The following is a 24,591-nucleotide window of genomic DNA, read 5'->3' as shown; positions in this document are numbered from 1 at the left end:
ACAAGCTACCGGAGCCTGTGAAGGACAAGCTGCACTGTCTCTCCACCATCCTGGGCCTGTTGGCCAGTCCTGCAGCACAGCGCTGACTCACAGCAACCTCAGACGACCCCCCCGTCACCCTGGCACATCCCAGGACCCCTCCTGGCACATCCCAGTACGGACCCCAGCCCCCCCCCTCTGTCACCCTGACACATCCCAGGACCCCCCCCCCTCCTGACACATCCCAGGACCCCTCCTGGCACATCCCAGTACGGACCCCAGCCCCCCCCCTCTGTCACCCTGACTCACAGCAACTCAGACGACCCCCCCCGCCCCCGTCACCCTGACACATCCCAGGACCCCCCCCTGTCATCTTGAAACACCGCAGCACGGCTCTGATCTAGCAGGAAGCCTTTCATAGCCTGTCTTTGGTGCACGCATTCCTCTCATCAAGTGTGCTTGTAAATATGACCTTTTTTCTTCCCTTGTACAGATGACTAATTATGAAAAAGAGATATATTTTTAAAAAGTGTTCATGTACAGTCTCATCTTGTGATTGTTGAATATAGTTTGTATATGTTAGGCACTTTTGTCTGTCTTTTTGTATATGTAAGAGGCGTTGTCTGTCTGTCTTGTTTTTCTCTTTTTCTATTGTTGTCAAACCATAAGCTCAATGCAATATCAGATGCATAAAAATCTGATGAAATAAACATCTGGTTGGGTTTCAAACTTTCAGTTGTATGGTGTTATTGACACACTCACACAGGCAGCTTCCTGTCTGAGCTAAGAGCACCAGAGAGGTAGTCATGGGGATCCTAACAAGGGCATCGATCGTTAAATGAACTCATATGATATATTATGATGTAATATAGTAAGCGTCACAAAAAAACTATTGTATGACTACATCATACTATATTATATTGTATATATCGTATATTATATCGTAACCCATGTTCTTTTTTTTTGTGACTCTTACAATACTACATCATAATATATCATACTACAACATATATAATATTATAAATGTATGTTATATTGTGCTTTTGTATTACAATAAAGAAAAAAAAGAATTAAGTGAAAAAAAGAACATAGTATGATATATTACTAGAAAGGGAAACCTAGGATATAAAGAGAAACCTAGGATATAAAGAGAAACCTAGAATAAAAGTCTGAAAAACAATATTTCAGAATAAAAGTCTGAAAAAAGATATTTCAGAATAAAAAAATCATACAACATTTTCAGAATAGGTCCCCAAAAAGATGTAAAATAAAATAAGTCTGAAAAAACATTTCAGAATAAAAGTCCCCCCAAAATGTTTTCTGAATAAAAGTCCCCAAAAATCTTCAGAATAAAAGTCTGACGTATTTTTTTTCTGAATAAAAGTCCCCCTGTTGACATGAGTGTGCTCTCCAGTCATCCCTATCCCAGTGTGAGTGGGGCATAATTGGTTGATTGACACCAGCTGTGTGACATGAATGATTGAGCCAGCTGATCCTATATATGTGACCATTCCCACAATAAACGTTGCTTCCTTGATAACATGAACCCTGTCTGACAGCGTATGATTCCTCCGTTCAGTGTGTAGTCCGATCGTTATGGTCTTAGCCAATACGCAATAACCAACGTTTAACAGGTTATGGGCCCAGAGTGCTACCATGGCGAGACAATCGGAAAGAAGTTCGCGTTGGTCTCGACTAGCGTTTGACGGAGATGAGGAAAGGTACGAACTGTGGGAAACAAAGTTCATGGGCCATCTCCGGCTACAGAAACTGAAAGACACTCTCAGAACAGACCTTCCCTTAACAGCTTCGGCTCAGGAGTTGAGAGAAGATGAGGAGAAAAATGCAGAGATTTACGCAGAACTCATTCAGTTTCTAGATGACAAAAGTTTGTCGCTCATAATGCGAGACGCACCAGATGACGGACGGAAAGCCCTAGAGATATTGCGCAATTATTATGCGGGTTCAGGGAAGCCAAGGGTTATAAGTCTCTATACAGAGTTGACCACACTGCAAAAGTCTAACAGTGAAACAGTGACCGACTATATCATTCGTGCAGAAAGGGCAATAACTGCACTGAGGAATGCAGATGAGACTTTGAGTGATAGCCTACTTGTGGCTATGGTATTGAAAGGACTGCCCGAGTCATTTAAACCCTTTGCGATACATGTCACACAGAGTGACGAGACCATGCCTTTTTCTGTGTTTAAAACTAAGCTCAGGAGTTTTGAGGACACGGAGAAAATGCGCGTAACGGCGTCGGAGGACAATGTTATGCGAGCCCAAGCCCTGCCTGACCGGGGTGCCCAGAACGCCCAAAGCGCACGTAGCCAGAGCGCACAGCGAACAGACATTGTGTGCTACAAATGTGGCCAAAAGGGACATATCAAAAGGACCTGTCGACGCAAGGTGTGGTGTAACCACTGTAGGAGCTCCACACATCAAGGAGCCGCCTGCAGAAGGAGACCGGACCAGGACGACGCGCGAGGGGTGTTCGAGCAAGTGAGTGGTCATGACAACACTTACGCGTTTCTGGCTAAGGACAAGCCAGGACGCAGTGTTACGAGGGGCCTGATGGTGGACACCGGTGCGACTGCGCATATTATCACCGACCTGGCCAGGTTCAAGGTGTTCGATGACGGTTTCCAGGCCGAGACGCACTGCGTGGAGCTGGCGGACGGCACGAGGAGCAAAGGGGTCGCAGAGCGCAGAGGAGATGCGGAGGTGTGCTTGATAGACAGCCGAGGGAGGCGACTGACTTCAACGCTGCGAGGGGCGCTGTACATCCCCTCATTCCCCCAGGACATCTTCTCTGTAAAAGCAGCCACAGACACTGGGGCAACTGTGATCTTCAGAACAGGAGAAGACATCCTACAGCACAGAGACGGTACTGCATTTCACATCCATGAGCATAATAGACTATATTATTTGCCCACAGTGGATGACCAATGTGATCAAAGTAAGAGCTGTTTTGATCTAAAGACATGGCATGAAATTCTAGGACATTGTAATTTTGAGGATGTTCTGAAACTCCAGAATGTTGTTGATGGTATGTCAATTAAGGGAAAAATTGATAAGTCTAACCTGAACTGTGAAGTGTGCACTCGGGGAAAGTTTGTACAGAGCTTCAACAGGAAGCCTGATAGAAGGGCCAAAAATGCTCTAGAGTTGGTGCACACAGACCTAGCGGGTCCAATTGACCCAGTGTCCATAGATGGACATAGATTTGCACTTTCGTTCACAGATGACTATACTAGTACTGTGTTTTTCTACTTTCTTAAGCACAAGAGTGATACTGTACAGGCGACAGAGCAGTTCATAGCTGACAACGCCCCGTATGGTAGGATCAGACGTATCAGGTCAGATAATGGTACTGAATTTACAGGGAAAGAGTACCAAGGGCTACTGAGAAGAAATGGTATCAGACATGAGACATCATCTCCATATTCGCCACATCAGAATGGCACTGCAGAACGCCAGTTTAGGACTCTCTTTGACATGGCTCGATGCATGTTATTAGAGAGCAAGCTACCCAAGGTGTTATGGCCTTATGCAGTACAGACTGCATCTGTAGTGAGAAATAGGTGTTTTAACAATCGCACAAAACAGACACCTTACATGATGCTGACAGGGAGACGTCCCAATATGTCTAGGATGCAGAAGTTTGGAACGGTGTGTTATGCCTACAAACAGGATAAGAAAAAGCTAGACCCAAGGAGTGAGAAGGGCTTCTTTGTAGGGCATGACAAGAAAAGCCCAGCTTACCTGGTTTTCTATCCTGACAGTGGAAAGGTGAGGAAGCACAGACTGGTCAGATTTATGCCAAAGACGATGGGTGAGCAGCAGACACAGACTGAGATATCAATAGATGATGAGGACTGTGATGTGCCACAAAGGGCCAGCACGACTAAGCAAAGGGACGCGAGTCCAAAGACAGCTGAAGAGCATATTCCTGTGACCAGGCCCGAACAGGTGCAGACTAGGGAGAAACAGGAGTCTCCACGCTATCCTCCCAGGGAGAGGAAGAGACCTGATTATTTTGGGGACCGTGTCTATGAAGTAGGAAGTCAGGACCAGGCACAGGTAAACATTGATTACTGCTACAAAATGTTGTGTAACGTACCTTTGACCTACAGTGATGCAGTGAAGTCACCCAAGTCTAGAGAATGGGTCAGTGCTATGGACGACGAAATGCAATCATTGAGAGAGAATGGTACGTTTACTTTGACTAACTTACCCCAGGGCAAAGTTGCAGTGGGGGGTAGATGGGTGTATACAATCAAGAAAAATGCAGATGGTTCAGAAAAATACAAAGCACGCTATGTTGCAAAAGGCTACAGTCAGAGAAGGGGTGTTGACTATGAAGAGACCTTTTCTCCCACAGCCGATTTAACCAGTGTTCGAGTGTTGATGCAAAAAGCAGCACAGGAGAATTTGATTTTACATCAAATGGATGTCAAAACTGCCTATCTTCATGCACCGATAGATTGTGAGATATACATGGAACAGCCAGAGGGTTATGAGCAGACATCTGGCACAGAGACAGTGGTGTGTAAGCTAGAGAAGTCACTGTATGGTCTAAAACAGTCTGGCCGAAATTGGAACCATTTATTACACGACTATCTAATGGTGAATGAGTTTGTGCAAAACCCTGCAGATCATTGTGTATATACTAAAGAAACGGAACATGAGAAAGTGATCATGATTATATGGGTCGATGATTTGGTTATTGCTGCCAGTAACGAGAATGCACTGAATGTTGTAAAAGAGATGCTCTCAAAGAAATTTCAGATGAAAGATATGGGCAAATTGACACATTTCCTGGGAATCGATTTTGAACAGTGTGATGGATGTGTAACAATGTCACAAAAGCAGTGTGTAAAGAACATGCTAGAGAGGTTTGACATGCAGAACTGTAAACCCAGATCGACGCCTTGTGAGCAGACACTCAATTACACTGAAGGAGCAGGATTAATGAGTGATGTCACTCGGTACAGAGAGGTCGTCGGTAGCCTCATCTACCTGACTATGTGTACTAGGCCAGATCTTTGTTTCATAGTGAGTAAACTGTCCCAGTATTTTACCAAACCAACCGAGGAGCATTGGGCCACTGCCAAACATGTATTGAGGTTCTTAAAGGGCACCAGTGATAAAATGTTGTGTTACAAAAGGTGTAACTCTGATTTGAGATTACAGGCTTTCAGTGATGCTGACTGGGCAGCAGATGTCACAGACCGTCGTAGCACAACAGGTTACTGTGTTAAGTCTACATGAGAATGGTCCATTGGTCTCATGGAAGACCAAAAAGCAACCAACGGTGGCGTTGTCCACATGTGAGGCGGAGTACATGGCATTAGCTGCAACCACCCAAGAGTGTTTACACCTGACTCAACTGTTGACACATATGGATGCATGCAAGTATGCACCACCCATTGTCCATGAGGACAATCAGGGAACGATTGCATTAGCTAAGAACCCAGTCCGCAGACAAAGATGCAAACACATAGATATAAAGTACCATTTCATCAGGTCTACAGTACAGAATGGACAGATCTGTTTGCAATATTGTCCCACAGATCAAATGGTGGCTGATGTGTTTACCAAACCAGTAACTAAGGACAAATTGGTTAGGTTCACAAAGGTTATGTTTGGGAGAGAAACCACATCAGTGTGAGTAAGGACCAAGCGGTCAATTTTTGTTTTGGTTTTCTTGCTTTATTTTTTCAAAGTGTTATAAGAGAATACCAGTGAAAAACTGAAGACTGTTTGTAAATGATGATGATGATGTATATTCTTGTTTCACAGGAGAGGAACAATATCAGTGCCAGCTTTTGTTTGTTTGATTGATGGAATGACAGCCCCAAAGAGTGTTATGGAAATTGTAGGCTACTGATTGTTATTGATTTGTTTATTTTTCTCTCCATCTTGGTCAGGTGAGAGCAAGTGGGGGTGTTGACATGAGTGTGCTCTCCAGTCATCCCTATCCCAGTGTGAGTGGGGCATAATTGGTTGATTGACACCAGCTGTGTGACATGAATGATTGAGCCAGCTGATCCTATATATGTGACCATTCCCACAATAAACGTTGCTTCCTTGATAACATGAACCCTGTCTGACAGCGTATGATTCCTCCGTTCAGTGTGTAGTCCGATCGTTATGGTCTTAGCCAATACGCAATAACCAACGTTTAACACCCCCAAAACAATTTCTGAATAAAAGTCCCCCCAAAAAGATTTCAGAATAAAAAATCATACAAACATTTCAGAATAAAAGTCCCCAAAAAGATGTGTAAATAAAATAAAAGTCCGAATTTTTTTTTCAGAATAAAAGTCCCCCCAAAACTATTTCTGAATAAAAGTCCCAAAAAAGATATTTCAGAATAAAAGTCCCCAAAAATTATATTTCAGAATAAAAGTCTGAAAAAACATTTCAGAACAAAAGTCCCCCAAAATAATATTTCTGAATAAAAGTCTGAAAAAACATTTCAGAATAAAAGTCCCAAAAATGATATTTCTGAATAAAAGTCCCCAAAAATAATATTTCAGAATAAAAGTCCCCCAAAACATTTTTCTGAATAAAAAGTTCCCAAAAATAATATTCCAGAATAAAAGTCCCCCCCAAAATATTTCTGAATAAAAGTCCCCCAAAAATACTGTATGTAATATCTATGGTATCTACCATAGTAGATGGTATCTACTGTATGTAATATCTATGGTATCCGCAGTGTAAAATTATATTTAGTCTCAACAAGGACGGTATTCAAGCGCCCAGGCTATGCCACAACACCTTGTATCCGTTCGCAAACTTTATTTGAGAAAGCTGATAATGTAGCATAATGCAATGTCATGGATTCAAAATGGTAGAGGACCTGCATTTCACTGCCACTGAATAATAACGCGTCCATTGATACTTTGCGCTCCGTGCCAGATAGTGCTACCAATGTGTTAACGTTTCTTTGTCTCAAGTGGGGTCATGGAATCGTGCATATGTTATTCATATCTTGCTGTAAGTTCTATGGTATCCCACTTGGTTTATTATATGGTAATTTGGTAATTATATTATGAAGCTACTCTTCCGATTAATGAGACAACAGAAAACATATTTTAATAAGTAAAATGCATAGTTTAATATTATCAGTATGTATAGCATAATGATACTGCTGGCTGCTCTGTAGCCTCTTTTCTAAATAGGACATGTACATCAGTCTTCACATAGATACTATATATATATATATATATATATAGTCCTTCCTTAAACATTTTAACTCCAGCTTTCTGGGCAGTTCGGCCTTTTGGCACTTTATTTTGTATGATGGCAGTCACACATGGACAAGTGGCAGTCAGTGTTTGTGTATATTAGAGACGAGTAAGAAAAATGTAGGCTAGGCCTAATTTATTTTTTGTTTCATTGTTCACAACCAGCAACAACAAAGTGAATGAATAAAAAACACAATTCCTGCTTTTTGCCTTCATAATGGTATTTTTTCTTCAGTTAACACAGATATCGTTAATGTATCGTTGATGACTTGTCTTACAATGTATCGAATATCGCATCGCTATCGGGCGCAAAATATCATACGTTATTGTATCGTGAGTTACCCACCCCTAATGTGAACTGTGACCCGGCATTAAACATGTGGCTCACATGTACAGAGAGGGCACGGAGGGTGTAATTGGCCCTGTCTGAATACTCTGAAATAGCACTTAAATAGATCTGAAATGACTACTGATTGACAGGTTCTGCCACATTGCTTTTACCCATCCATGCTACAAATAAGTTAATCGTTGGAACCAATTCTCATCTACTAAGAGAGAAATCTATGCGCCGCACAGCCGGCAATGGTAGGCAGGGCAAGTAAAAATGTAGATGGGGTAAGTAGATTTGAGAAGTACTTAAAAACCTTAACGTCGAACCCTGTATATATACACCGCGTTCCAAATTATTATGCAAATGATCTTTTTCTCAGATTTTCCTAAATAGTCAATGCAAATGACAATCAGTATAATTTTTAAGTCATCAACCGTTAGAGTATAATTCAAATTCTATTGAACAAACCTCCCAATGATAACAGCATTTTTTTTTATGATAAGAAACTCAAAATGCACTGTTCGAAATTATTATGCACAACAGAGTTTCAAAACATTTGATAGGTTGTGTTACGTCCCCATGTGTCCTTGTTGTGTTTCCTTCCCTTCTGTGTTCTCCTCTGTCATTCTCCATCCAGGTGTTGTCAATTGGCCAATCCATTCCCTCATTCATCATCCCACTCCTGTCCAATCAGAGGGCTACCCATCATCCAATCAGAGGGCTGCCTGTCTGTTTAAATGTTCCTCATTGTGTCTCCTTGTCAGTTGACTGTTTGGTTGTGTTTTGTTTGTTAGTTTGTCAACTCTTAGTTTCTTCAGTTGTTTGTGTTATTTCGTACGTACCTTTTCCATTTTCCATTTAGTTGTTTGTTTAGAGTAAGATTAAGTTTGGTTATTTGTTTATTTGATTTGAATGAATGGTCTTTATTGTCATTGCTATAGTACAGGTACCAAACAACGAAATGTCGGAGGGGTGGCTTCCCTGGTGCTAGGAAAGAAAAAAAAACTAAAAAAGACAAGAAGGGAAGGAGCTGGTTTACATAAATAAAGGCTATGTACACTATCCACTATACTATACTGTACAGATAGACGACTAGGGTTGTCATATTGCACATTCATTTAAAGTGTCGCAGTTTGCAGGCTTGAAATGTACATATTTGTGCCTCAGCACTACACCTGATTTTTTTTTCAGTCCAGCAGCTGCCATCAATCCGTCCAGACTGTCCAGGGCCCAGAACCTAGGTCTTTGCTGTGTTCAGGGCCTGGATGGCCCTGGGGTAGAAGCTGTGCTTCAGTCTGTTTGTCCTTGCGGCCATGGTCCTGTACCGCCTTTTCGAGGGCAGCCGGGCAAAGTGTACGTACCCAGGTTGGGTTGGGTCTCTGGAGATCTTGGAGGCCTTCCTGAGACAGCGTGTGTTGTACAGCTCTTCCAGAGAGGGGAGGGGGGCGCCGGTGATCTTCTGGGCTGTTCTCACGACTCTGTAGCGCATTTCTCTCCGCGGTTGTGCAGCTGGAGAACCAGTTGCAGATGCCGTAGGTGAGGATGCTCTCCACTCCGCCGCGGTAGTAGGCCACCAGTATCTCCTGCTTGTTGTGTTCCTTCCTGAGGACTCTCAGGAAGTAGAGCCGCTGTTGTGCCTTCTTGATGGTGGCTGCTGTGTTGTTCTTCCATGACAGGTCATCCTGTATGTGCACCCCCAGGAATCGGAGGGCTGAGACCAGGGGTGAAAGTGGTTTGAGTTTCTTACAGGAACTATAGGCTACTACCCCAACCTTCATCGTTTCATATTGTTCTCCTCCTGCCCCCAGCTTCATGCATCCCTGAACACACACATCGTGGTGTTGGTGTCGAAATTAGAAACACTTTAGGGCTGCCAAGTTTCACCAAAAGTTTGGAGTGAGAGTTTTTGGTGGTGGAGCGACCCAAAACTGTGCACGTTTTGGTAGCGGCGGCCCCTCTCTCCCACACAATTATTTGTGCTAGTTTCCTGCAATTTTAAACCAGCACAAGAAATTAAAATAATTGGAACATTTGATAAAACCAGAGGAATTCAGATAATATATCTTAAGTCTTAATAAACAAATACAGTAGCCTACAGAGTCTAAAACAAAATTGGGCCTCATCAAGTGAACTCAACCCCTTGGTCAGCAGCAGAAAGACCCTTGGTCATCATCTTATATACAGTGCATTGCTCATAGATGGCTATCATGTTATACAGTACATACCAGGGTTTTTCCTGGGTCAGAATCAAGCCTTGGAGGTTGATGTTGTGCGCGCGCAGTGCACCCAAATTTTCTTTGAGGGACCCCCAATTGTTGTATTTGTATTGTAAATTGTAATTATTAATAATAATAATAATAATAATAATAATACGATGCGATTTGAAAGTACCAGTAGGCTACCAGATACGTATGCACATATTTTGCTACCAGGGTTGCCAGATGGAATTGACAATTTCCAGCCCAACCAGTCTAAAAGCTGCCGAATCCACCCGTCCAGTGTGACCAAAAGTAGCCCAATCTGGCAACACGGCTTGCCTATGGAAGCATATAGTGGACTAAATTCAAATGTTAATGCAATTTGAGATTGCATTTGCATGTTCCACTTTTGCATTTATTCTTTAAGACAATATTCAAATTCAAATGCAATTCTAATGAGCGGATGTGTTTCCTAGAACATATAAATGCAATTGCTAATCACATTATTGCATTACAATTTGAATATTGACTCAAATAACGCAGGCAAAAATGGCAAATGAATATGCTACTTTGGGATTGCATAGTCATTTTCACATTAGAATGAAAATTTGAATTTTGTCAGCTACAAAGCGGATGTGTTTACTAGAACATGTAAATGCAATTGCGTATCACATATATTGCATTACAATTTGAATATTGACTCAAATAACGCAGGCAAAAGTGGCAAATTAATATGCTATTTTGGGATTGCATAGTAATTTTCACATTAGAATGAACTTTTGAATTTTGTCAGCTACAAAGCAGCGCATGACTTTGAAAATTAAATTTCAAATGGCTTTGCATTATCATTTTAATATTGACAGCGAATGTGCACATCAGGTACATGAAAATGAAAATGCAAATCATTAGAATTGCATTTGAATTGGAATATTGTCTGAAAGAATGCATGCAAAAGTGGAACATGCAAATGCAATCTCAAATTGCATTAACATTTGAATAAAGTCCACTATATGCTTCCATAATTGCTACGTTACATGCAGCTCGCGGCGCGACTGTAATCCCGGTCGGAGTGTCTCAGTGCCCAGTGCTGCCCACCCAACCACGTCGCGTCGCGTCGGGTCTACTGTAAAGCGGGTTAACATGTCCTTTTCAAAGGTATTAAAATAGACGCAAGGAAACATAACGTCAGCCATGTGTTTCCTTGTTGGAAATTATGGATTGTGAATCGTGATTGCTTCTGCACTCTGCAGCAATCGGATTTTGATTGACAGGCAGCTGCATCTCTTCCCCCAACGGCGTTCCGGCACAGAAAGTCTTGCCGGAACGCAGCACCGGACCGTTCCGGCCCACTTTCACCTATGGCTGAGACTCTCTCCACGCTCTCTCCGTCGATGAGTTTGACTACAGTTTATTTTCTATTTTTGTATTGTCACACACTAGCCATAGGAAACAGCCGTAGGTGAGATACCCTTGGGTATACATTACATCACGTAGGCTCATCTATGTTAAATACAGTAGGCAAAGGAGCGGCTGTCATTATGTAGAATTGTACACTGGTAGGGTCGCACTTCATTCTTTTGTTTCTTTGGGTTGACACCGCTCATAGTCTGCCTGTTGTCCTATGGCTTGTGTTTTTGTACACCACCATTTGTTTATTAAATCATTGCACTTTAGTTCGTTCCTGTTGTGCCTTTTATTTAGTTTTTTCCCTCCCACACTACAAGTGGCAACTTAGTTACACCCTTTATGTTACGGCTCCCCCTACACCCCCTAGACGTAGAGCCATAAGACCTGGGGTTCGTAACAGGTTGTAAAGACCTAAAAATTGTAATTTGATGAATTTAGGGTTAGGAGGTCATATTTACTGAAATCAAAAGCAATTTCAAACAAAAACATCTTAACAGGCCAAATTACATGTTAACATAGGACCCCTTCTTTGATATCACCTTCACAATTCTTGCATCCATTGAACTTGTGAGTTTTTGGAGTTTCTGCTTGAATTTCTTTGCAGGATGTCAGAATAGCCTCCCAGAGCGGCTGTTTTGATGTGAACTGCCTCCCACCCGCATAGATATTTTGCTTGAGGATGCTCCAAAGGATCTCAGGGGAATATGGGGGCCACACCATGAGTTTCTCTCCTTTTATGCCTATAGCAGCCAATGACACAGAGGTATTCTTTGTAGCATGAGATGGTGCATTGTCATGCATGAAGATGATTTTGCTACGGAAGGCACGGTTCTTCTTTTTGTACCACGGAAGAAAGTGGACAGTCAGAAACTCTACATACTTTGCCGAGGTCATTTTCACACCTTCAGGGACCTTATAAGGGCCTAACAGCTCTCTCCCCATGATTCCGGCCCAAAACATGACTCCGCCACCTCCTCGCAGCCTTGTTGGGACATGGTGGCCATCCACCAACCATCCACTACTCCATCCATCTGGACCATCCAGGGTTGCACGGCACTCATCAGTAAACAAGACTGTTTGGAAATTAGTCTTCATGTATTTCTGAGCCCACTGCAACCGTTTCTGCTTGTGAGGGGGTGGGGGGGTTTCTGCTTGGTTAGGGGTGGCCGAATAGTAGGTTTACGCACAACTGCAAACCTCTGGAGGATCTTACACCTTGAGGTTCGCGGGACTCCAGAGGCACCAGCGGCTTCAAATACCTGTTTGCTGCTTTGTAATGGCATTTTAGCGGCTGCTCTCCTAATCCGATGAATTTGTCTGGCAGAAACCTTCCTCTTTATGCCTTTATCTGCACGAACCCGTCTGTGCTCTGATTCAGCCACAAATCTCTTCACAGTACGATGATCACATTACGTTTTCGTGAAATATCTAATGTTTTCATACCTTGTCCAAGGTATTGCACTATTTGACGCTTTTCGGCAGCAGAGATCCTTTTTCTTTCCCATATTGCTTGAAACCTGCGGCCTGCTTAATAATGTGGAACGTCCTCCTTAAGTAGTTTTCCTTTGATTGGGCTCACCTGGCAAACTAATTATCACAGGTGTCTGAGATTGATTTCAATGATCCAAAGAGCCCTGAGACACAATACCAACCATGAGTTTAATTGAAAAACAAACAAATTAAATGTTTGACACTTAAATGCAATTTGCATAATAATTTGGAACGCGGTGTATATATCATAATATCATACTATACTATGTTTCTTCTTTCCCAATATAAAGGGAAACCTAGGATATAAAGGGAAAGCTAGGATATAAAGAGAAACCTAGGATAGAGAGGGAAACCTAGGATATAGGCCTAAAGGGAAACTGAGGATATAAAAGGAAACCTAGGATAGGGAGAAACCTATGATATAGAGAGAAACCTAGAACAGAGAAACCTAGGATATAGGCCTAAAGGGAAACCGAGGATATAAAAGGAAACCTAGGATAGGGTAACCCTAACCCTTTTGTGATGCATACTATACTATATCATGTGTCCATGTGCTTTTGTACTACAATAAAGGAAAAAAACTATAAAGTGGCAAAAAAGAACATAGTATAGTATGATAAAATAATAATAATAAATATCATAATATCATACTATACTATGTTTCTTTTTTTCCAAATATAAAGGGAAACCTACGATATAAAAGGAAACACCAGTCACCTATACTATATTATAAATGTGTGTGTCCATGTTGCTCTTACATTTCACTGCTTTTGTATTACGTATAAAGTATCATACTAAGGGAAAAAATAATTAAGTGGAAAAAAATGATAGTAATATATTGATAATATATCATACTATCATTCTAAGGGGGAAAAAAATGATATAATATATAATACTATACTATGTTCTTTTTTTCCCACTTTATTATTTTTTTCCTCTGTTAGGAGATTTTCTTTTTTGCTTTAATCCCAGAGTCATAGGGATCCTAACAAGGGCATCGTTCGTTAAACCAACTCAACAAACCACACTGCTCAGAGGCTAGGTTCATACTTTTTCGGTTTATTTTTTTTGCCCAGTTGGTTTAGCCATTTAATAAAAAAGGTCACAAAAATTGTGGATTTGATTTTTTTTGTTTTCCTTATAGAACTGATACAAAACAACATATACGTATGTATGTATAATAATATACCGCATACATACACATGTACTATATAGAACATTTACAAGTAAACATTCAAGTGGATGCTGAGAAGAGCACATGACATTGTCAGGTTGGAGGAAATGATCAAGGTAGTTAAGTAGTAGGGGTAATATTTATTTTCCCATTTAAGAAGCACAATGAAGATCACAACGCAGGGACACAGTATAGTGGTGTACATTGACGTCAGTCTTTCAACAACATACATGGCTTTAGTTATGACATATCATCCTCTCTCCGCGGTGGAGACTCCTACGGCAGTGAGCCATCCCCACAGGGTGTAGAGAACCTGGCCTTCGCTGGGAGAGAGGCCTTCAAAGCCCTGCCAACTCAACTCTAGTCCCAGAGGACTTGAGGGGGGGTGAGATGGCTACACTGTTCTTCTGTTGGTCGGTCACCATCACCTGGTAATCACCTACAAGACAAGAGACCCTCGCCTCCTCCTGTCTACATTGAGTTGGTTCAGCTGCAGTCGTCTAACATGCTCTTATCTGAGACAGAAGACCCACAGGGCACTAGGACCTGGGAGGAGAGGAGAGGCTAAAAGGAATGCCCAAATCGGTACACTTTGTTGTAAACCCCCCCCCCACCACCGCTGGTTGCTAGGGGTTACAGTAACAGTGGTAACCAGAAGCCTCTCTCTCTCTGTCTCCTTAACGGTTCTGGCTGTCCCATCCGGCGACCATTTCACGACTCTTCTTCTGACAACATTACCCATTGTTTGTTCGAATCATCACTCGCTCCCCTCCCCTCTCCTTTTATATATAAAAATCATTTTCCCATAAAATCTCAATAAAATAAATTGTCGCTCTTAGTAGTAGAAGTAGAAGAAGAAGAAGAGAAGAAAGAACAAAGACGTTAACAAAATAGAAGTAAAAAAGGATATCTCACAGTGAACATTGGGAGCAAGAATCAGAGAATCAACCGCCCTCTTCTCTCCGCCCTCCCCCCTTCTATCACATTAACCTGCGACACCTCAAATGACTCAAGAACAGCAGCTGGACAGTAAAGATGCTTACAGGGAGTCTGTCGCTACCAGCTAGGAGACCAGGAGAGGATGCACTGGGTGGGCTATGGGATGCTATGGGGTTCACCGTGGTGAATAGGAGCTAACCTGCGCTAGCTAGCTGTCTGTGCAATTACGTACTGTATTGTTGGCGGTGAATAAGGCTGGGGAAAAAATCCTTAATAAATCAAGACATAACAAGGAATCATTTCATGGTAACAAAAATAATAATTTATGTTGATTTAGTTGGCTATACATATAATATATGTTACATTTTTTTTTTTACTGGAATAACATTGTTAGTTTTCTGCAACACAATACTAATTAAACATACTGCACTAGAGGCCCTTAGTTTCTGTTGCGTTTTGAATGAGTAGTTCATTAAGAGAAAGGGAGACAGTCTTAATCTGACAATCGGATCAATCGTTTTAAAGCGTTGGAATTCTGAAATTCTGGAATTCTTAGTGAAAACATTCTACTCTATAATTCTAACCTCACATACACACATGGAATGTGATTCTCATCTTTCTGCCCCGCTGGAGATCCAGTCCAACACCAGTCTGAGAGACGCACCACTGGAGCCGGTCAAACCCCCGTCTGAGAGCCAGTCAAAAACCAGTCTGAGAGACGCACCACTTGAGCCAGTCAAACCCCCGTCAGAGAGCCAGTCAAACCCCCGTCAGAGCCAGTCAAACCCCCGTCAGAGCCAGTCAAACCCCCGTCAGAGCCAGTCAAACCCCCGTCAGAGCCAGTCAAACCCCCGTCAGAGAGCCAGTCAAACCCCCGTCAGAGCCAGTCAAACCCCCGTCAGAGCCAGTCAAACCCCCGTCAGAAAGCCAGTCAAACCCCCGTCAGAAAGCCAGTCAAACCCCCGTCAGAGAGACAGTCAAACCCCCGTCAGAGACAGTCAAACCCCCGTCAGAGACGCAGGGACGTGGACATGTTTGTGCCTCAAATACACCTGACATAAACAGCCGGATAAAGGCCTGGATAAACATTAGTACAAGTAAATATAAACTTGGTCACGTTAGATTAATCTCTTTCTCTCCTCGTCTACGACTTACTGAATGTTTATATCAGGTGTAATAAGACGTTTATGCAGTCGTATTTTAAGCCTTTCATCCTACGTAGCCTAACAGTATTCTCTTGATCTAATTCAAATCAAACTTTATTTCTAACTGTTTCTAATGAAACCCACGTGACGACAAGCGTTTCGCTACGTTGTCATTTTGATGATGATGGCACACAGAGAAATATCTAAATTCATATCAATTCATAAAAAAAAATGTTTTAAAAAGCCCCAGATCACAATGACTGTGTGTCGTGGTTGTCATGGAGACGACTGTTGGCGCTTTTGCTGTAAGTCAGTTAACTTGCACTTACCTACATGGTTCACTGTTTCAGAACAAAGTCGTACAAACGACGACTTTGTGTTGGGAAACTGAAACAATGTTGGCTTTAGAAGCCACAGAACTATAAACATTTTTGAAAGAATTGCTAACTTTAGAAACGTTCTTAAGTTAACCATGTCCTGCTGGTTATGTTGTGCTAGCCATATAGCTAACAGCTAGCCGAGCTGTCATGGTTGTCATAACAACGCCGTTCTCCAGTACCGTCCCTGTAGCTCCTAGTCGTTAACGGCGGCGCTCGTAAATTAGCTCTGAGAGCGCCGGAGCGTCCACGCGACTGCCTCTTGTCCAATCAAATTACTTGGTTCCTTTATGACGTCGAACCCAGTGTGCGCTCCGGCTAATTTACGAACGCGGCTAACAACATAAGCGCCGTTGGCATGGCGACTGCTCCGGTCTAACGGAGGAGTGTGTGAATAGACAACAACACTACCCTACGTCTCTCTACCTTGGTTACCCTACCTACCCTACCTCCTACCCTACCTCTATGTAGACACATGGTTTCAATGCAGGAAAGGTTTTGAGAGCGTGTGTGTGCCTGTGTGTGTGTGTGTGTGTGTATGTGGTGTCTATCTAGAGCAGGAGATGCTAAACTGCCCTTTCAGTGGCACATTTCCCCTCATAGCTGCAGTAGAAGGTCAAAGGTCAAGGGGGCCCCCTTGTTACACTGCCCCCTGTGGGCCCCTGTGTTACACTGCGTCCTTGTTACAGAGATTTCAAGAGAAACAAAAAATTAAGAAGTTCCCAATAGTTCACATTACAGTACTGTTAAGTCTTATTAAACAAAAACAAAACAAAATACAAAAAGGCAAGAGAGAGAAAAAAAATAAAAATCCAACACCCAAAAATCACCATCATCAATATCTACATAGGAAAGGTGGTTCTTTGTTTTTGATTACAGATATATTATCATTAATATCATAATTATTATGACTATTATTCATTATTGTCACCATTTAACCTCTGTTTTTTTGTTCAGGGATAGAACAGGGTAGGGTTGGGGGGCTAGGGGTGGGATGGGGGGGCTAAGGGGGGGGGCAGTCATTGGGAGGAGGCCTTGGTGGCTATCGTGGAGACACAGTGCTGCTGGAAGTTGGGGGACATGGCTGAGTTGCAGCCCAGTCTCTGCCGGGGGGCCTTCAGCCCCCCTTCCCCCCCCTCCACGATCCAGGGGTTGCCCCCTCCCCCCGCCTCCTTCAGGCCTCCCTCCCCCCCCTCTACGATCCAGGGGTTGCCGCCTCCCCCCGCCTCCTTCAGGCCTCCCTCCATCCCCCCCTCTACGATCCAGGGGCTTCCCACTCCCCCTGCCTCCTTCCCTAGAACGCCACAGCAGCCCTGGGTGGAGGGGGGGCCTGGGGCCGGGCCTGGGGGAGGCACTGTGGCGCCCTGGGACGCCTGGCCTTTGGGTGGGGGGGGCCCGCTGGCTGGGGGGGGGGCGTCGGGGTTGCGGGCCTGCAGGACGCTGGTGATGTGGGTCAGGAGGTCGTTGAAGAACTCGGGGACGCCCTCGTAACCTGGGAGACAGAGAAGGGGGGGGGGAGAATGAGACCCCAGTAAACCTCCAGAACAGCGTACAGTACAACTGACAGTGGCATTAGTCTCACACATTCAAACTAGCAGAAGGCATAACATCTGAAATATGAAATATAATGAGACAGACAGAGAGAGAGCGCAAGACACAGAGACAGAGAGAGAGAAAGAGAGAGATAGACAGAGAGAGAGAGCCAGAGACAGAGCCAGAGAGAGACAGAGAGAGTGAGAAAGAGAGAGAAAGAAAGAGAGAGAGAAAGACACAGAGAAAGAGAAAGACAGAGACAGAGAGAGAGAGGGAAAGAGAGAAAGACAGAGACAGAGAGACAGACAGAGAGAGAGACACAGATAGACAGAGACAGAGAGAGAGAGGGAGAGAGAGAGAGAAACAGAGAGAGAGAGAGAGAGAGAGAGAGAGAGAGAGAGAGAGAGAGAGAGAGAGAGAGGAGCGGTTAGCTCACTTCACCTCACACACCAACCATCAAAAGGTGGCAACAGAGTGTAACCCGAGAAGAGTGTTGCCATAGCGATGGCCTCAGAATAAAAGAGAAGCAAAGCAGACTCTCTCCTGAGCTCCACACCCGTTCTAACACTGCCGGTGACATCACCACAGAGCCTGCTAGTTCCAACCACAGGCATCGGCCTCTATGTTGTCTAAGCAACACCATGTCACACACATCAACACACACCCTCTCCAGAGGCAGGTTGCATAAAGATAGACCCAGTCTTCGACTTAGATCTCACTTTAAGTCCGTCTTGCGATAGACTGCTAAAATGTTCCTGTTGCATAAAGCTCACCTATAAGTGTAACTAAAGTAAGACTGACTTAGATAGCCTGTCACACAATGCATTCTAGGTAAAATAAGACACTTGGCAGAAAAAAAGACATGGAGGTTAAGGTCGGGGTCAGGGTCAGGGTTAGGGTTAAGATCAGGGTCAGGGTTAGGGTTAAGATCAGGGTTAGGGTCAGGGTTAGGGTCAGGATTAAGGTCAGGGTTAAGGTTAGGGTCAGGGTCAGAGTCAGGGGTCAGGGGTCAGCAGTCAGACACCCACCAGGGAATGCGTTGATGTCGATGACGGCGTGCTGGCCGGTCAGGTTGTTGATGATGACGTCGATGCCAAACAGAGACACGCCCAGGGCCTGACGCAGCGCCCGAGACAGCCCCCTGATCACCTCATCACTAGGGGGCTGGGACACCCCCTCCACGTTGTCTCTCTGTGAGGGGGGGATACTGTTAGTTATAGATGGGGGGCTAGGTACTGACTTGAGACAGCATAGAATTACACTCTATACAAGAAGATAGTTGGCTAGCAAATACACGTGATACACACACACTGACGTCAGAACACGAACGTAAGATGACTCCAGGGTTACTGGACTTACAGAGGTCAGAGGTCAGGGGTTAGTGGATTTACAGAGGTCAGGGGTTAAGGGACTTAGTGAGGTGAAAGGTCAGTGTGGGAGTGGACTTACAGAGGTGAGGGGTTATATGACTTAAAGAGGTCAGAAGTCAGGGTTATAGGACTTACAGAGGTCAAAGGTCTGGGTTATAGGACTTACAGAGGTCAGGGTTATAGGACTTACAGAGGTCAAAGGTCTGGGTTATAGGACTTACAGAGGTCAGGGGTTCGTGGACTTCGAGGTCAGGGCTGGGGTCAGAGGTTATATGACTTACAGAGGTCAGGGGTTATATGACTTACAGAGGTCAGGGGTTATATGACTTACAGAGGTCAGGGGTTATATGACTTACAGAAGTCAGGGGTTAGTGGACTTAGAGGTCAGGGCTGGGGTCAGAGGTCAGGGGTTATATGACTTACAGAGGTCAGGGCGGAGGAAGACTCAGGCTTGGACACGTTGTGACTGTTGAAGAAGATGGCTTGTCTGTCTGAAATGCAGAGAAGAGAAGAAGTTAGCTGGCTGTGTTGAAACATTCTCCTATTTGACCTTTGCCCCTCCCCAGAATGAAACACTCCTCTTTGACCTTTGACACCACCACCACGCCCAGAATGAAACACTCCTCTGTGACCGTCCCCAGAATGACTTCAATGTCATAAATGTTGCACTTCTCATCTCCGCCACTAGGAGGTAGCAAAAGACCTAATATGAAAAACTAAATGTCTGCTGCCAAGGTCCAAATAAGATGAACAAAATTCTGGCAGTGGGGGCGCGACCATTAACAATGAATGAATAGGTGTATCAGCTTCATATCTAATTCATTCAGCTCTGAGCTTTCAATACCAAATTGGACCCTGAAGTGAACGGTCTGGAATATCTTTGGCTGGTTAAGTTCCTTTCCCAGAAACCCCCAGGATTGTGGTACAGTATTGTGGGACAGTATGTACTGTATAAAACCTGCAATTCCTGTCCCACCGGCCCCTTTCACATGTGTTGATCCTCTCAAAGTTTCAAGTTTCAAGTTTTATTGTTATGTCACGTTTACATGTCACTTTTACACTTACATTTCTTAGGCTTCGGTTCCTGACATTGCAGCACAAGACAATAAGGCAATAGGCATAATTCAACATAATGTATAACTATAAGTGATTATAGTTCAGGACATAAGTGACAAATTAGACAGGATACAATTAGCAGTACAACTAGTTATACAATAGATAATAATAGTTCAAGTAGTAAAGTGGCTGTGAGCTGAAGGTTTAGGTAGTGTGTATACATGGGGTGGGCTTGGGGATGATAGTCCATTGTCTACAGTGGGCTTGTTCATGAGCCTGATTGCCTGAGGGGAAGTAGCTGTTGGTTAGCCTCTGGGCTTGGCCCTGACATTACAACACAATATGCTTTTCATCCATTTTGGTTAATATTTTACATATTATCACAGGACGTGACAGCCTATTTGGATATATTGCATATACTAAAAAAGAGACTGACACCTAGGGGCAATTTAAGACAAACCATGCTTCCATTATGACCGTACATCCCACACCCAGCCTCCCATCATGCCCTTCACCTCCCATGTGACCGAGGGAGCAGCAGAACAGACAGATCTAATCAGGCAGACTGGGAATTTCCTCAGAGCAGAAAACCCCCAGATTGATTTCCAGCAGCGTAGTTGTAAAGAGAGAGAGATCGATTTATTTTTTATTTTTACAGCTTTACGACCGGGCACTGATTTGTAATCATTAACACTAAGAGACGCAGAGTTGTACAGTCAGAGTGAGGGTGGGGGTGGGGGTGGGGGGGAGGGGTGAGGGTGGAGGGGGTGGGGGGGAAAGGGGTGTAGGGTGGAATTTATTTTTGCTGAATTCCACCAAACTGTCCCAACGTGCCCGAAGGTTCTCAATGCTGTACAGTACTGATTGCAGCGCACACACACACATACACACACACAGAGAGAGAGAGAGAGAGAGAGAGAGAGAGAGAAAGAGGGGTGACCCTCGTCTCTTTGCATAAGGCAAAGTAGACAATTTCACTGAAGCCCAAACTGGTTTTGCATGACAGCTTTTTACTGTAGTGTCTAACCCTAACCTTAACCCTAACCCTAACCCTAACCCTAACCCTAACTGTAGCACCCTAGCACCTAACCCTAACCCTAGTTTTTCCCACATGTACCGTATTCCCACATGTACCGTAACATACTGTTTATATACACACACACACACACACATACACACACACACACACACACACATACACACACACATATATATATATATATATATACACACACACACACACACACACACACACACGAAGGGAGGGATGCCGGGAGAGAGAGAGGGATGGAGGGAGGGAGGGATGGAGGGAGGGAGGGAGGGATGGAGGGAGGGGAAACTTATCTGCCCCAGCCCTCGTTTACAACACTGAGGTGGTTAGACAAACACTCCCTCCCTCCCCCCTTCCCTCCCCCCTCCCTACCTTTTGTCTGTCAGGCTGCCTGCTCAGTTATACAGAGTGCTGGTGTCTGTTTAAACTGGAGGACAAAGCTGCTTTTGAAAGGCTTTTTTCAGAAGTTGCAGTGACTGGACGTTTCTGCCTGTGTGTACAGTAGAGGTGTGATGGGGTGGAATGTGTGTGTGCCATGCGAGCGGGCCGATCCGCCATGCTTCGCTGTCTCATTGTTCACACAGCACACACAGACACAGAGAGAGACACACACACAGCACAAACACACAGGCACACACACACCAAAGAGATACCACACATACACACACACAAAAGATAGACACACACACACACAGAGAGAGAGAGAGAGAGAGAGAGAGAGAGAGAGAGAGAGAGAGAGAGAGAGAGAGAGAGAGAGAGAAAGAGGGGTGACCCTCGTCTCTTTGCATAAGGCAAAGTAGACAATTTCACTGAAGCCCAAACTGGTTTTGCATGACGGCTTTTTACTGTAGTGCATGCAAATGGACGCTCCTTCTGTCTGGGCTAGCGAACGGGCAGACACACTGAGCTAGCGAGCAGGAGGAGAGACACACTGAGCTAGCGAGCGGGAGGAGAGACACACTGAGCTAGCAGGCGAGCGGGCAGACACACTGAGCTAGCTAGCGGGCAGACACACTGAGCTAGCTAGCGGGCAGACACACTGAGCTAGCTAGCGGGCTGACACACTGAGCTAGCTAGCAGCTGACACACTGAGCTAGCTAGCGGGCTGACACACTGAGCTAGCTAGCGGGCTGACACACTGAGCTAGCTAGCGGGCTGACACACTGAGCTAGCTGGCGGGCTGACACACTGAGCTAGCTAGCGGGCTGACACATTGAGCTAGCTAGCGAGCAGACACACATCCTCGGTGTCGTTCAGAGAGCTTTCAGCCTCATGAATATTGGACGATGTCCCCGTGTGATGGCTTGGAACAAATTGACGACAACAGAAACATTGCGTCGTATACGCGTGAGGGTTGGGGGTGGGGGGGCGTTCGTCTCTCTCTGCGACATGCGTCGACGTGACAGAGAAGAATCCGCCGCAGTCTATGAATTATCAACCAACGCTTGTAAAGAGAAGAAGAAGGGGAGTCTGGGAGCCTGGGCACAAGGACTTAAAAAAAAGGTTTTATGAGGTCTTTTATGGGGCCTCTCGCCCCTTAAACTCAGCATGGCAGGTAGATGCCTATACACAGCCAGCCGCCCCCCCTAAGGCCTTGCCCCCCCCCCCCCCCACCCACCCCTAGGGCCTTGTCCCCCACCCCCCCTTGGTTCTCACCTGCTGGTGACTTCAAAGTTCTTCAGAGAGGGCATCTCCATCTCCCTCTAGGGCCTTGTCCTTGAAACTAGGCCCCCCCCCCCCCTCTCCTAAGGCCTTGTCTTACCCCCCCGGGTCCTCACCTGCTGGTCCAGCGGGGAAGTTCTTCAGCGAGGGTCTCTCCACCACGGTGTAGGACTCCCCCACCACAAACACCTTGTACAGCACGGCGTTGTGGTTGATGAAGCTCTGGATCACACAGGGGGGCTTCACCCCCTGCAGGTCCTCCTCACTGAAGATGATGGCCATCTGAGGAGGAGGAGGAGGAGAGGAAGGAGGAGAAGAAGGAGGAGAAGAAGAAGAAGAAGAAGGAGGAGGAGGAGGGTCAACCTTTGTCACTGCAGAGTACAACCAGATGTATTTTTATTCTTTATTTTTTATTATTATTGGTCATTGGTTTTAACAATCATTATTACAATCAACATATACAAGTTCTTCCGTAATTCATATTTCAGTACTAGACTAAACATACTCATGAACTTGTCCATTAATTCCTTTCCTATGACCAAAGTATTTTCCCATTTTTTTTGTATATACATATTAAGTAAAACAAAATAGCGAATGAACTTGAGGAGCTTTCTCAACCAAATGTATTTATGCTCTAGTCAAGGGGTCAGAGCCATAGAAGGCGACCCTGGAGATGATAGGGGATCAGTGCAAGTACAACCAGATGTGACACAGTCTGATCATTTGGTCCTCATGTCGGGATCTGATGTAATAATGATCAGACTTTTTTTTCGTAAACACATTTCCGAGTTGTTGAAAATCAACGACACATCGCTAGTCGACTAACTAGGCTTGTTTTGTGAGCCTGCTAACGATGTAAAGTAGTGTCATAATTAATTAGGTAGCAGTGGGGATTACTCACCCAATCCATTGCGTTGCAGTATTTTGGGCTTGACTAGCGAGTTTGTGTTGTGATTCTCAACAACGTTGAAACATAGTTCTGTGTTTCAAAAGAATTTTGATTGGTTGCCGACATGCGGACCAAATGATCAGACTGTGTCCCAAATGTATTTGATGCTCTAGGCCAGGGGTCAGAGCCATTGAAAGTGACCCTGGAGCAGTTAGGGGTTCAGTGCCTTGCTCAAGGACACTTTGACGACAAGTGGCCAGCCGGGGTTCACACCGCCGAGCTGCCGACCTTGCGATCGTTAGACGCCGGCCTCTACCGGCATAGGAGGAGGATGGAGGGAGAAAGGGAGGGAGTGAGGGACATGGTCATTTTCACAACCATCACCCTCTTCTCTCAGTGTTTCCACATCAATAGAAACCTCTCATGTTTACTCTGACTGCTCCCTATTCTTCTAACCATTATCCTGACATAACGCTTTGAGAAGCCGCCCTCCAATAATTAATTTAATAATTTTGCCATTTAGCAGACGCCTTTATCCAAAGCGACTTACAATTACGAATTACAGGGACATTCCCCCTGGAGTAACTGAGGGCTAAGTGCCTTACTCAAGGGCACACTAGTAGTGGTGAGGTTTCAGGCGGGATTTGAACTCACAACCTTCCGATCACAAGTCCAACTCACTATCCACTAGACCACCACTACGCCCTCCTGTTCGATATCTCCTCTCGGCCGC

General features: G+C 44.5%; 2 protein-coding genes across 2 annotated transcripts in view; one reads left to right on the top strand and one right to left on the bottom strand.

Moving 5' to 3' along the window:
• plk4 (polo-like kinase 4) overlaps positions 1–102 on the top strand; it is a gene marked incomplete at its 5' end in the record, with an annotated part of 13,626 nt that extends 13,524 nt beyond the window's left edge. Inside the window, one exon of the mRNA XM_080550657.1 lies at positions 1–102. This exon is cut by the window's left edge and continues 14 nt beyond it. Within this exon, the coding sequence (XP_080406783.1) occupies positions 1–86 (86 nt within the window). The 3' untranslated portion in view covers positions 87–102.
• Positions 103–13,786: 13,684 nt separating this feature from the next.
• itpk1b (inositol-tetrakisphosphate 1-kinase b) overlaps positions 13,787–24,591 on the bottom strand; it is a 68,131-nt gene continuing 57,326 nt past the window's right edge. Inside the window, exons 8-12 of the mRNA XM_080534576.1 lie at positions 23,086–23,251; positions 19,624–19,691; positions 18,859–19,021; positions 17,575–17,789; positions 13,787–17,448 (exon numbers count right to left, since the gene is read on the bottom strand). Coding sequence (XP_080390702.1) covers positions 17,317–17,448; positions 17,575–17,789; positions 18,859–19,021; positions 19,624–19,691; positions 23,086–23,251 — 744 coding nt within the window. The 3' untranslated portion in view covers positions 13,787–17,316. The remainder of the gene's footprint in view (positions 17,449–17,574; positions 17,790–18,858; positions 19,022–19,623; positions 19,692–23,085; positions 23,252–24,591) is intronic.

The sequence above is a fragment of the Nansenia antarctica genome (assembly GCF_963989245.1).
Source record: "Nansenia antarctica genome assembly, chromosome: 1".
Classification (NCBI taxonomy): Eukaryota; Metazoa; Chordata; class Actinopteri; order Argentiniformes; family Microstomatidae; genus Nansenia; species Nansenia antarctica.
Note: the sequence above shows the minus strand (reverse complement) of the source record. Positions and strands in the feature narration are given on the sequence as shown.